At 37.2% G+C, this 12,358-nt stretch overlaps 1 protein-coding gene across 1 annotated transcript in view; it reads right to left on the reverse strand.

Annotated features, from left to right (window-relative positions):
- Positions 1-12,358, reverse strand: part of CFAP58 (cilia and flagella associated protein 58) — a 57,963-nt gene that overhangs the window by 39,688 nt on the left and 5,917 nt on the right. Inside the window, exons 3-9 of the mRNA XM_054277284.1 lie at positions 11,288-11,424; positions 9,407-9,563; positions 7,175-7,369; positions 4,900-5,037; positions 2,654-2,813; positions 2,336-2,418; positions 1,006-1,197 (exon numbers count right to left, since the gene is read on the reverse strand). Coding sequence (XP_054133259.1) covers positions 1,006-1,197; positions 2,336-2,418; positions 2,654-2,813; positions 4,900-5,037; positions 7,175-7,369; positions 9,407-9,563; positions 11,288-11,424 — 1,062 coding nt within the window. The remainder of the gene's footprint in view (positions 1-1,005; positions 1,198-2,335; positions 2,419-2,653; positions 2,814-4,899; positions 5,038-7,174; positions 7,370-9,406; positions 9,564-11,287; positions 11,425-12,358) is intronic.

The raw sequence follows: 12,358 nt of genomic DNA on the forward strand, positions 1-12,358 counted from the left end.
TATGGGCAGCCCCAAATAGAATTAAAAGAAAGAGCCTTGTAGTTCTGAGTGTTATGAATTACTCTCTGGCCCTAGCTTACAATGTTCTTAACTCATATCTACACTGTTAGAAATGCACTATGAGGGAAAGAAGGAAAATATGACTTTGCAACAAAGACAAATCTCACTTTTGTGGAATATTATTTACAAGGAAATGACAAGAGGTATTCCAGGCAATGGAGCATACACCATTCTAAAATGATTTAAAAGCCCCTGGTCAAATGAAGTTGGAAGGATAATTTTACTGTGAAAAGATAGCAAATAATTTTTGAGTTGAAACTGCTTGGAAGCTAATCCCAGTAAATCAATGAGCTCCTTGGAGGGCTCTCCAATGTGATACTCAGCAATCAATGGAACATGTTAAAAACATGTTCCTGATTTTACTTCATCAGTAATAAAGTTATACATAATAATGGGCAGCAGGAAACACGGATTTTATGCCTCTGCAGCTGCTCCTGGAAAACTTGTTTTGCAATCTATTTTGAACATGCTGAGCTGTTTTCACATACGAAGTAAGCCTTCAAAATGTTAAGTACCTTACAAATATGTTGAGCACTGTTAGGTCTCCCTGGCCTGGATTTTAGGACAGTGGTCATTTGCAAGATAAGATCCTTTGCAGATAGGGCAATCAAAGTGTAATTTCCAAGTGCATATGAGTTTCAATTGTGGGACTCATGTATAAGAAGTCAAGAGGCCTTGGTTGGAACTCCAGTAATGGCAATACATGGCCGGACTCCAAGTCTCTCACAGAATTACCAAGCTTCTCTTCCATTGATAAGGTTTCCCTAGAGAGAGCTGAAGCAGTAGCAGACAACATGCACTGACAGCAAGAAATATTTGTACATTGTATTGAAGACCACCAATCCAAGCTTTCTCCCACTGGCATGTTAGGAAAATTAATGTATCATGTTCATAGTTCTGAGAGTAAGACAGGAAAGAACCCCTTGCACAAAGAGCTGTTCCTACCTTCTCTTTCAGTTCACTCAATTCCTTGATGAAACTCTCTCTCTCCTTCTCCAATTGGTAAATAATCTTCCTTTGTTTCTGAGCTTCTATTTTACAATCTTGGATTTCTGTCTCCAAGTTCTGTTTTGACTGTTCATGGAACTTCATCAAATCGATCTGCTTCTGATTAGCATTTGCAGCCTTGATCAAGTTCTAAAGGGAACAAAAATTAATGAGTCTTGAGCTGAAAATGCAACACTGTTACCACCATGACAAAAGCATGCCATTGTCAAAGCGGATTATGGACTTTTCAATGTTATCATTCCTTATCTAATTTGTTCAGTTGAATTACTTGAACCTTAAATCTGATTTGAAAAAAAAACAAAATCTATAGCACAGCTGCTAAATAGAGCTTTTTCTGATTTCGTTAAAACACTAGTGTCTGCATTACAAAAAATAAAATTGACAGGATTGTTTACAAGTGGATATAACTAATGACTGGAAAATCCTTACCAGCTTAAAGGCATTTTGATTGTTAAAGCATGCCAACAGCCAGTAACATTAATAATAAAGCCAAATACACTTCTTTCTCATGTCTTCAATACAAAGTTCAAGCTTGAAATTAACCAAGCTTACTTTAAAATTTTGCATAAAGATTAAACAGAAAACATCAACATATATTCTTTACAAAATCAGCTTCCTGGTCCCACTTTAAAATTTCCTTCCCTATACAAAACAAATATTTTTAAGCTGTCAAATCAGAGCCTCTGCTAGATTCAAGACACAGGACAGTAAATCTACACCAAATAAAGCAGGTCAGAAATCATCTTTTAGCACTGAATTTAGCAGATAACATTTCAGGTCTGCCCATAAACCTGAGATGCTATACTGCAGTACAAGAACCTTGGGCTGATGGGAAACAATGAGAAATCAGATCTAACAGCAAGGATTACTACTCAACCAACCTGCCAAGCTGCTGCAAGTGTATCAACACTCTGGTTCTCTTCTCTTAGCAAATCAGTTTGCCTAGATTAGTACCAAACTTCATAAGATACAGAGTAAAAGATCTGTGTAAAAACAGATATAGCAAACTCTCCGGATACCAAATAATGGGTTTGCAGTTTGAAGTCTCTGATGGTTTATACATTAAAACTTGGAAATCTTCTGTGTTTTTATGGATACTAGCATTATTTCAGTGCACAGAAAAGTAGTTTGTACAGCTGCTTAAGTAAATCTGAAGGCTTTAACTTACGTTATGAATTCTACATTTCTGTGTTGATGTGAATGTTTAAGCTACAGGCATTTAATTCTCAAGCTGTGAGGCTTATCAATATGACCAAAGCAAACTCACCTGGTTTAGCATATCCCTTTCCCTCACAAGCCCATCTATGGCTCTCCTGTCAGTATCTGCCTGCTTTTTGCCTGTCTCCAACTCTAGAGAAAAAGAGAAAAGACAGTGAATTCTCTGTTCAAATTGTGCAGCTGTTAAAAATGCAGATGTCCACAATTTAGTGGACTTTTTTTAAAGCCTCGACATTACATAACCAGTTCAAGTAGTTTTGAACAGGTTTTACAACCCTATGTACTAGCTGATGCTAATTCTTATTGGGTACCTAGAATAACTTGAAAGAACTCAGAAAACAGATCCACCTATCTCTTTGGCACCTACCTTTCTCCAGTCTGATTATTTGATTTTTTAGCAGGCTTTTTTCATTTTCTGCATCAACTTTTTGTTCCTCTGCAGTGCGCAGCTTATTCTGGAGAACATCTCTCATTTTGCTCAGCTTTGAAATTTCAAGGCTCATATGAGCAGATTCATCCTCTATCTCCTACAGAATAGCAACAGGGAAAGCGGGGAGAAAGCATCCACAGAAAGAGGGAAGAAAATGCTTTTTTATTTGGTGTACACTTACTCCATGAAACTCAGTAAGAAAACATGTAAGTGCTGTGGGTCAGCTGCAGAAAGATAATTAGCTAACTGAAAAATATTTAATATAATTTAAACAAAGCCAGCTTGGGAAATGAAAATGATAATCAAATCTTACACTTTAGGGCTAAAGATGATCAACAAAGAACCTCGAGCTGCAAACTTCACCCAGCACTACCCAATTAGTCCAGTAGATTAAAAACAGGCAGATCTATTTTCATTTGAAGTACTAGGCACAGTGATTGTGATGAGAAAGAGATCTGTAGTGTGGTCTGATTGCATGTCCCTAAATAGCAGGTATGTATTATCCCCATCTCTTTTATAACCTATGGCTTTAAAGAAAAGGCAAAATTCAGAGTCTATCTCATTTACTATACAATAGAGGAAAAAATAATCAATCAAAATACTGCATGACTGGTTACTGGGAAACAACCAATAATCACAACAGCAATCAGTCTTTTTCCTTTTAAGAAGTATAACTTTGTACAATTCAGTGTCACTGCAAGGTTTTACAGTGATCACAGGCTACAGTGTTCCACTTACAGCCTCAGATACTGATTCTGTGGGAAGGGGAATCCTGCTATGAAGCATCCTCTGGGAGAATGGGAAGCTCCTCAGTTCTCGCTGACAATAAGCTTCAAGAGGTTTAAGAGTAGCTTGACAATTCACATTGCCCAGCACACAGCACACTGCAGGATGGGATTGCAGGCACAATCCCTACAAAACCTGCAGCCCAGATCATGACTAGGGCTCTTAACCTTTAGCAGCTGGCTTAACTGCTAACTGGGCAGTATCTTCTATTTTTTTTGTTCCCATAAGTCCTTGAGCATGACTCTGAAAGTTCCTTCAACTTTTCCTGAAATCAGGGTAAGATCATAGAAACAAAATCCTCTGACACTCTAAAGTCCCAGATGTAAGTCATATTTGTAAAGTTTTAAATAATGATGGCATTGGTAATGATAAAACTGGATAATCTGGAAAAGACAGTAATTTGTTTTTCAAATAAGTAAGAAAAATTACCTTCAGCTTGACTAATAAAATACAACAGAAAGAAACCTCCTATCATCCTCCATTAAGGATCCAAATCAGAACCATCCATGTCATATCAGTTGTGAACTGAGCTTTTAATCTATCAGGGGTTAGTTTCTATCAGACTAACAAGCAAACAAGCTTTTTATTTAGGTGAATTACTTATATACGGTAAAACTCAAGAAGATCATTTTCTACCTGAATTTTCTAATGTTTACTGTTTTAACCCCAATGGTGACACAAAATGCAAGATATGGTAAATAGCATAATAGCATCCAACATCTATACATTACCCTTTGTCAAGTGCTCTCAAAATACCCTAATAAGAATATGCAGGAATCCTTTAATTGCTCCTCAACAGAAACTCATCTGCTTCTGAGTTGTATAAAATTACTGTTGAGTAATGTGAAGTCAGATAACAAAACCATTTAGATCTGAAAGTAAACACCATCTTGGTTATTTATATTAACTTTCTCAATCGATACTGGGGGGGAAGAAATTTTAGTATTGAAAGCAATTCCTTTCAGTGGAAACTATCCAGAAAACCATTATTATAATTTATAACCATTTTTCAATGGATTTTGGCAAAATTCAAATTACATTAATCATTGTAAGAAAATCATTCCTCTTATTTGAAGATATCAGGATTGAAAAGAGACCCCATGTTTGTGACTGCCCATCCTTTATGAACAGAGTGTTTAACATTTTGGTTCATGTGTTTTATGAAACAACTCCTCCAGGAGAACAGGTGCTACCATGTCAGAGAAGAGGGTTGGAGACTACCTGCCATAGAAAGAATGGCATCCAGCATCAGCAGATCTATTCCTAGAAACTACTCATGTTTCCTCCAAAACTACCTGTGGGGAACTATCAGGACAAGAACTGAAGTCATCCCTGTCCCAAGTGGTAAGATTTCATTGGAATTATACAGCTGGTAGGATGAACCTTCTGGAACTTACTTTCAGTTGCGCTGTCTTCTTACCAATGTCCTTCATCACATCATCAAGCATTGCAGTCTGCTGCTCATTGTCTTGTGAGAGCTTTTGATATTTCATCTTCAATTGCTCAAGTTCCTTACCAGCTTTTTCATTCAAGGTCTGTTAGATTAAAGAACAATCCTATCAATTTTCTAAATCTCATTACAATACCTATGTACACCTGAAGACCAAACCTTCCTGCTACCCCGGAAACAAAAGCTGCTACAGATTGTTGTCTGCTTAAAAACCAGCCCTCACTGTTGATGAAATTACTAATATTACTAAATATGATACATGGTCATAATGACATGGAAAAATCATAATGTCTAATGAACAACAGATCCAGTGCAATTTTTTTTTTCTGGAAGCTTAGCAGGTGTTTATTGCAGGTGGTAAATAGGTATTTTACCTCTTGTTAGGCATCTGGCAACCATCACATAATACAGCTTGCTACATACAATTACTGAAAATGAGTATGAGATTCAAATCACTTCAATCAGCAGAGGGCAGGGAAGCTCTGTTTTATGAGCAAGCATCCTACATTAATGTGCTGATAACATTTCTCTGGGTACATGGTTTGCTGAGACAAGGACAAAAGCATTCTGCTCTTTAATTTGTCTTCAGTTAAACATATGGAATAGTGGTTTTGTGGCTTCTATACAGAACATATATTTCAATACTGGAGCTACCAGATTTATCTTCTGCTGGATGGAAATTTCCTTGCAGGTATTACATATATAAATGAGGAAACAGCCATCATATTTTTCACTCCTGATGAAGTCATTATATTTTGCTCCTTTAAAAACATTAAAGGAAGAGAAGTAGAACCTAGTGTAAAAACAAGGAATACTCCTTTTTATATTGCAAATATCAGGACAACACTGTTTCAGGCAACCCTTTATTGAGTCTTGAACAGGGGTGGGATAAAGCTTATAGCAGCTGTATCCAACCATTTTCAATGTCATGCAAGAAAGGGTGTTTCATTAGAAATTTCTTATAAAATAAGAATAAGAATAAAAGAATAGCGGGTATCACAGCAACTATTCAACTGAGACAATAACCTGATGAAATTGCAGTAGCTGTCTTACCTTCTTTTGAAGATTTCTACCCTGACCCTTGCAGAGTTGGATAGCCTGTGTTTTGGACAGACTTCAAGCAAAAGACCATTTAGGGCATTCACAGACACCTTCAAGCCAGCACAGGCAAGGAAGACAATGCAAAAGTCTGGTTAATTAGCCCACACATAGCACTTTATGTGAACTCATATTTTCCAGGACAGTTTGGATAATTGAATGTCCCTAAAATCTACACTTTGAAAGCCTGGAAAAGACTATAAAAAGGAGGAAGAATGGAACAAAACCAGTATACACAATGTGATTGCCATGGCAGATGATGGAGCTGCCCTCAAAAGCTGCATCAAATCAGTGATATTCAGAAAATTAATCCAGTCTTCTCTCTATCTCTTTTCTGAGTATTTTAGTAAGACTTTGTGTTGACTAAAAATTGGCACAGACCTCTATCTTCTCAAATTCAGGGACCAGAAGGGAAGAAAAAGCTATAAAAGTTATAAATTTACAAGATACACACAACTCACAAGGAAGTTTCCCTTGAGGTAGGACTGGTTTACAGTGATGAGATCTCCCCTGCCATTTACTGAAATTGCTTCTCTGAGAGTTTCTCAAAGTCAGGGGAAATGGACTGAAAACCTGAAAATTCACAGACTTGCAGAACACTATGTTAGGACGTGTCCAGATAATGTTTTTAGAAACAGAATGAGGAAATCAATCAAAAAGGTTTATGAAGACAGTTCCTTGCCCTTTCACAGGCTTGAGAGGCAGATAAAAATTATTTTCAAAAAGAAGAAAGAAGGGATGGAGGTAAAATTATTTTACCAATGCCACTAGACACAATCAATAGCAAAGCTGGCAATATAGTCAGAAGTCCAACCTGGCAGTCTCCTGCTCCTATAGATCATCCATGTTCTTCACAGATTGTGTCTCATTTGCTGTGATTTTTCAAGATGAACAATATCATTGTGATCCACTATTGACTTCTGTGAGAAATCTATCTGAAATCTGTCAGCAAGCTTTACATACTTATTTATTAGTAAAGTAATATTTATATAAAACTAAGTGTTTATTAAAATTTAATAACTTACTCTCCCTCCCTCTCTTTTCAGAACATTCCATTTTCTTCTTAACTACAGATTTTACTCTAATCTTAGACCTGATAAACAGCAGTGTGCCATGTACCCTACCTTCTGCTCTTTAAGATTATTTTCTATTTTCAGTTGTTCCTCTTTGTCATTCTCTATTTGTTGCTGTAACATCTGGACCTCAGCTTGCTTCTTATCCATTTCAGCTTGAAGATTTTTCAGCTCAGTCTCCACTTTTTCCTTCTTTCGCATCTCTCGTAACTCCTCGGTTTGACGCAGCTGGATGTCTTGCTGAAGCTGTAATAATAGAGAAGAAAACAATTTTAAATTCTGCTGCCTTTTACTCAGGAAAACAAGTCCTCTCACCTCTCTGATTCTCCTTGATTTTAAAAAGAAGAGCTTCTATATTACTGCAACCATCACTGTATGCCAGATCTTCTCAGAAGTAATTATGTTTTCTAATGGTTGAACAAAAAATTATTCTGCATGAGGGCCCTATTTATTGATGACAAAAATTTGTTAAACACCAGTCAGTTCAACTAGACAGAAGTACAGCCTGATATAGTCCAAACATAAAAGCATTCCTCTGGAGATGCAGTGGCATAAATGTCTTTACTGTTATAAGTTACTTGCAAAGTGGTACTTTCTGAATGCAGCATTAAAATTAATTGGGGCTTTATGCTGTATTGCAAGGATTTTTCTTTTTATTATTTTCTCTGACTAGCAGAAACACTTATTACATTGATATTAAAGGAAAGAGAGAGATGTTAGACCAGTGTTCATTTTCTCAACTGCTCTCAATTTTTCTACTCTTAAAGTTCCTATGTAAGAACTCTGAAAGAGGAAATTTTTCTCACATTTAATAGACTTTTTTGTGAGTCCTGCTCTCTCACGCCACAAAAATTTGATGGAGCAGAATCAGCAGAGAGGAGACACAGGGGGCTGATCCATATGGAAATATTCGGTTCAGCCAGGGACCAGCAATTGAAAGATGTTCTTTGCTTAAGGATTCCTCCCCCTCTGAGCCCACAGATGAAAAGTTGCCAGAACTAACTGGATCTTCAACAGGATCTTCAAAGAGACATTGTCATTTAAGCAGTCTGAAGTGGAGAATAATTTCATACTGGAAGAATGGGAGGTGATTAGAAATGCTGTAACAATTCTGTAAAATTAAGGGATGATGAAGTGAGTATCAGAGGATTAAGGCTGCCAAGATTCAACAAGTTTTGACTCTTTTCTTTCATGCCCACAATGCTGTCAGAAAAACAAAGATTTTATATCCTCTTCTGGTACATTACCAGTCATCTTCTTTATAAATAGCAACAATTTCTGTGCATGAAACCTAGACTGATCATTACTTTCCTATTTGTGATTTATAAAAAACTGAAAGCCAAATGCTCCTTCTACCTCTTGTCTGTTCTTTTTCTACTGTCTGATTTTCTACTCTTCCTTTCTCCAGGTGTCTTGCTCCAGCCCCAATTTATATTCTGCTTTAATTCTTTAATTTCTCATTATTATGCTTATATATTTGATATATCAGAGTTCTGTATGCCATGTTTCATCTTTTTCTACCTTCCATTCAGTGGCTATTCCTCTGATCCTCAGCCTTGTCTATCTCTAGCTGCTCTATACATTTCAAGAAAGCGATACATATTGATCACAAAGAACAATTGTCTATTCAGATGGTCAGAAATATAGAAAGCCTAACTTCATATAAAGCTGAGATGGAGTATGACTGCTCTCTACAGACAATTGTGTGGTGGAAAAATTAAGTAGAAAAACAGTAAACCAGAATCAGAGTAAAGAAGAAAGTAAGAGGTACCTAACTATGGAAAAAGCAAAAATCTGGAAAAGGCTTCCCATAAAGGAGAGAAAATAACTTCATTATTTTTAAGCCAGATTTTGATACATTCTTAAGAATGATGGTGTCTCACAATATGGCAACCACTGCCAACAGCAAGGGACCAAGAACCTCCATTCCAGGTCTATATTCTTAGTGTCTCTTTTGAGGCATAAGGATTTACAATACAGAAAACATCCCATTTCTTCAGCATTAAAGATGATTCCAATTCACAAAAAACAACCTTGGCCTCAGTGGGATATTGGGAAGCTGTGGAAGCAGCTGGTACATGACAATACACTTTGCAAAGAACATAGCCTAAAACACAGAAAAATATTAAAGTCATTCATGGCAAAGTCCACTCAGAGCACTCCTGAAAATGTTTAAGATGCAAAACAACAGCTAGTAGCATTCTAGTCACTGGAGATCAATTTTAAGTGTGGAGAAAGGCTGAGGGCAAAGCCTAAAATCACCATCTGGTGATCAGTACAGACCTGCAGAACAGATTGCTCTGCCTCATTTTTTTCCTTTTCTGTTTCCTGCTGCCGCTCTGTGATTGCAGTGAGATCTTGACGTAACTCCACAATTTCTGACAACAGTCGGTCTCGCTCTTCTGTTACCGTTTCTTGAAGTTTTAGCAAATCCTCAACACTGGAAGCAAGGAAATAATAGTCAAGCAGTGTCACAGGCCATTTCTGTTCTTCCTCCTATGCCAGACAAAGACTTTTGTGAGAAAGAGGAGTTGAAAAAAAATTAAAAAAATTTTTTTTTTCATTTTAAACTCCTCTGTATGAAGACTGATGGTCAACTGAATTATATGCTTTTATCTACTGTGAACAGAGTCACCATCAGCCAAGTCAAAACTCTTTCTTGTTGTATCACATCCTCATGAGTTTGAATAAACCTTCCATTCCCCAGAAAGGTAACAGGGGAGAAAATTTCCTCTTTTGTTCCCACTGCAAAATTAGTTAGGGACCAAAAATGTTACACTATTGTAACCTGTCTCTCTGCACCTCACCTGACTGGACACCTAACTAGGTTATGTCATACAGTCACATAATGTAAAAATAAAAACTGACTCTGTTTTGACACATTTACAACATGAAAAGAAGTCCAAGCGTGGGTTCAAGCTCTGTCTTAAAAGCAGTCTAATTGTTCTAAAAGATTATTGGGTTTTCAAGGCTGAAATCTGCAAAGGAGTGAGTTAGTCTCCTGGCCTTGTCACTGGACAGGGTATTTAAGTGCGGAACTGAGGGCAATACAGAGGGAACTTCAAGAAGAAATTGTAAGCCAGCAGCAACCTGCAGAGAGCTGGAAACAGGAGTGAGGTGTTAGCAAAGTAACAGCTCCTGGCTCTTGCAGGAAAATGCAAAAAAGATAGGGAGAGAAGACTTTAAGGAGAGTTATACTAGGGGGAGGTTGCATGACCAAGGTTTTAGATCCAAGGAAAGCAAACAGGTCTAGAACATGTCAAGGACAAAAGGTGGGTGAAGGATTTGTCATGGACCCAGGTGGTTTACATGCTGGCACATTCCTTGGAGGGGGAAGTGCCTGAGCACACTGAAGTTTTTGCCGCCTGGATACACAGAGTTCAGACGCAAGCATGTCCCATACATATCCTGCATGCATATTATAAATAAATACCTTAAACAGTATTAAAATACCAAGCCATAATCAGGCAGGCCAACCACCAGCAATTTCAGTAGGAAGTGCACAGGCCTTAGGGTCAAAACACTTAATAATATCTTTGAGTTTAACTTAATGTTACAGCATAAGCAGTCTCTGAGGACCTGATACTACAAACAGTAGTTCTGGAGAGCTTCTGAGCAGCTCCAGAGGATGATTATTATGTTCACAATGCAGTGGCTTAGAGGCTCCATCTCAGACTAGGTCCCTCTATGTGTGTTTGGTTAAAAAAACCAAAACATAATCTTGAAAGTGTATAAAATACAAACAAGAACATAGACAGTGTTAAAGCCTTATAACAAAGCTAGGAACAGAAGACAAATCAAGTGTCCTGCCTTCCTGATTTATCTACTTGACCTTGCTGCTGTGAAATGTAAAAATGTTGACAGGATCCTATTCTCAAAGTATGCTGAAGAGTTTGTCAGATAAAACAATATGACACATACTGAGAAAGTGCATAGGATTCATTTTATTTGATCTTTTAGCTTAATCTAATACTGAATGAACTCAGTCAGAACCTGATTCTGTTACTTACTCACTGCATAAACACACAGACAAATAAATGTGTATTCATGAGAAAAGTAAAAGACAGAAAAGATCTATGTTTTCCACAGTGTCTACATGGCTAAACAAGGTACAGAATGATAGAAAATCAGATCAGGCTTTCCCTCTCCCTGAGGAAAACTTACTTGTAATCCTGTCCAGCTCTTTCCTTCATTAAATCATTTAGGCGTGAAATTTCCATTTTTAGTGAGTCAATTGTTTCCTTCGTTTTCTCTTCCCTTTCATGGGCTTTATCCACCATTTTCCATGCCCTTTCAAGCTCCTAGGAATGAAATGGAAAGTAATTACATAAATGAAATTGTGTTTAAAAATAATCACAAATTAGAAATTAATTGCTTTGCACTTTACTTAGTTGAGAAAATAGATTTTTGTGCCTTTTCATGATTAGGTTCACAATAGTCCCCTTCACTTGGTGTCTTTTGTTTTGGCTGAGGGCATGGACTTTGTGAGGCTTTGATAACACGAGTACCACCAATATCAGTAAAAATTTACTGACTATTCAGTGTCCACAAAGGTATCATCTACTTAAATAACTCATGTCTGTAAAATTCCTATTAGGACAATGAGCATCCAATCTGATTTGGATGAGGAAAAGATGTTATTCAAATTTTCTTCCTCTTTGTTCACTTTCATCTGTGAGGACTTAGCGTAATTCGATTTCAACTAGTTTTTCAGCTAATGCTCAATTCTTATGCCAAATTTTAGCACATGGAGTTACTTAAATGACAGACTTGTGTGCCTCTCACAAGCCTAGGGTTTGATACCCACAAACAGGATAAGGGAGGAGGATTCACTTCATTTTATAACTTCCTCTGCATCTCTCTCCCTTGAATCAGATCCTTATGATCTGATTCAAAATCAAGGTTTATTTCTTGCTAGGTTCAAATAAAGCTCCTACCATTTCTGGAATCCTGTGCTAAAAAAAAAAAAAAGTCTGAATTCAGCAAGTGACTGGACTGGAAGGAAAGTTCCTGAAGTCTCAGTAAATTATGAAGATACTACTTTTACACTAGAAGTCCCTGAGCTTCAAATCACAGCATGATGCTCTTTTCTCAGCTGGCTCCTAGCAGAGGTCTGAACTTCATCAACTTGTACAGATTTAGATCCCAAACGTGGCTGTGCAGTTCTACATTAGCTCTAGGGTGTCCCCAAGGAAAGCCAAATAGAAGCATCAGCATATCAGGCCATAATATCCC

This window comes from Melozone crissalis, unplaced genomic scaffold (assembly GCF_028551555.1).
Source record: "Melozone crissalis strain CALT ecotype California unplaced genomic scaffold, PUWL_Pcris_2 ptg000019l_1, whole genome shotgun sequence".
Classification (NCBI taxonomy): domain Eukaryota; kingdom Metazoa; phylum Chordata; class Aves; order Passeriformes; family Passerellidae; genus Melozone; species Melozone crissalis.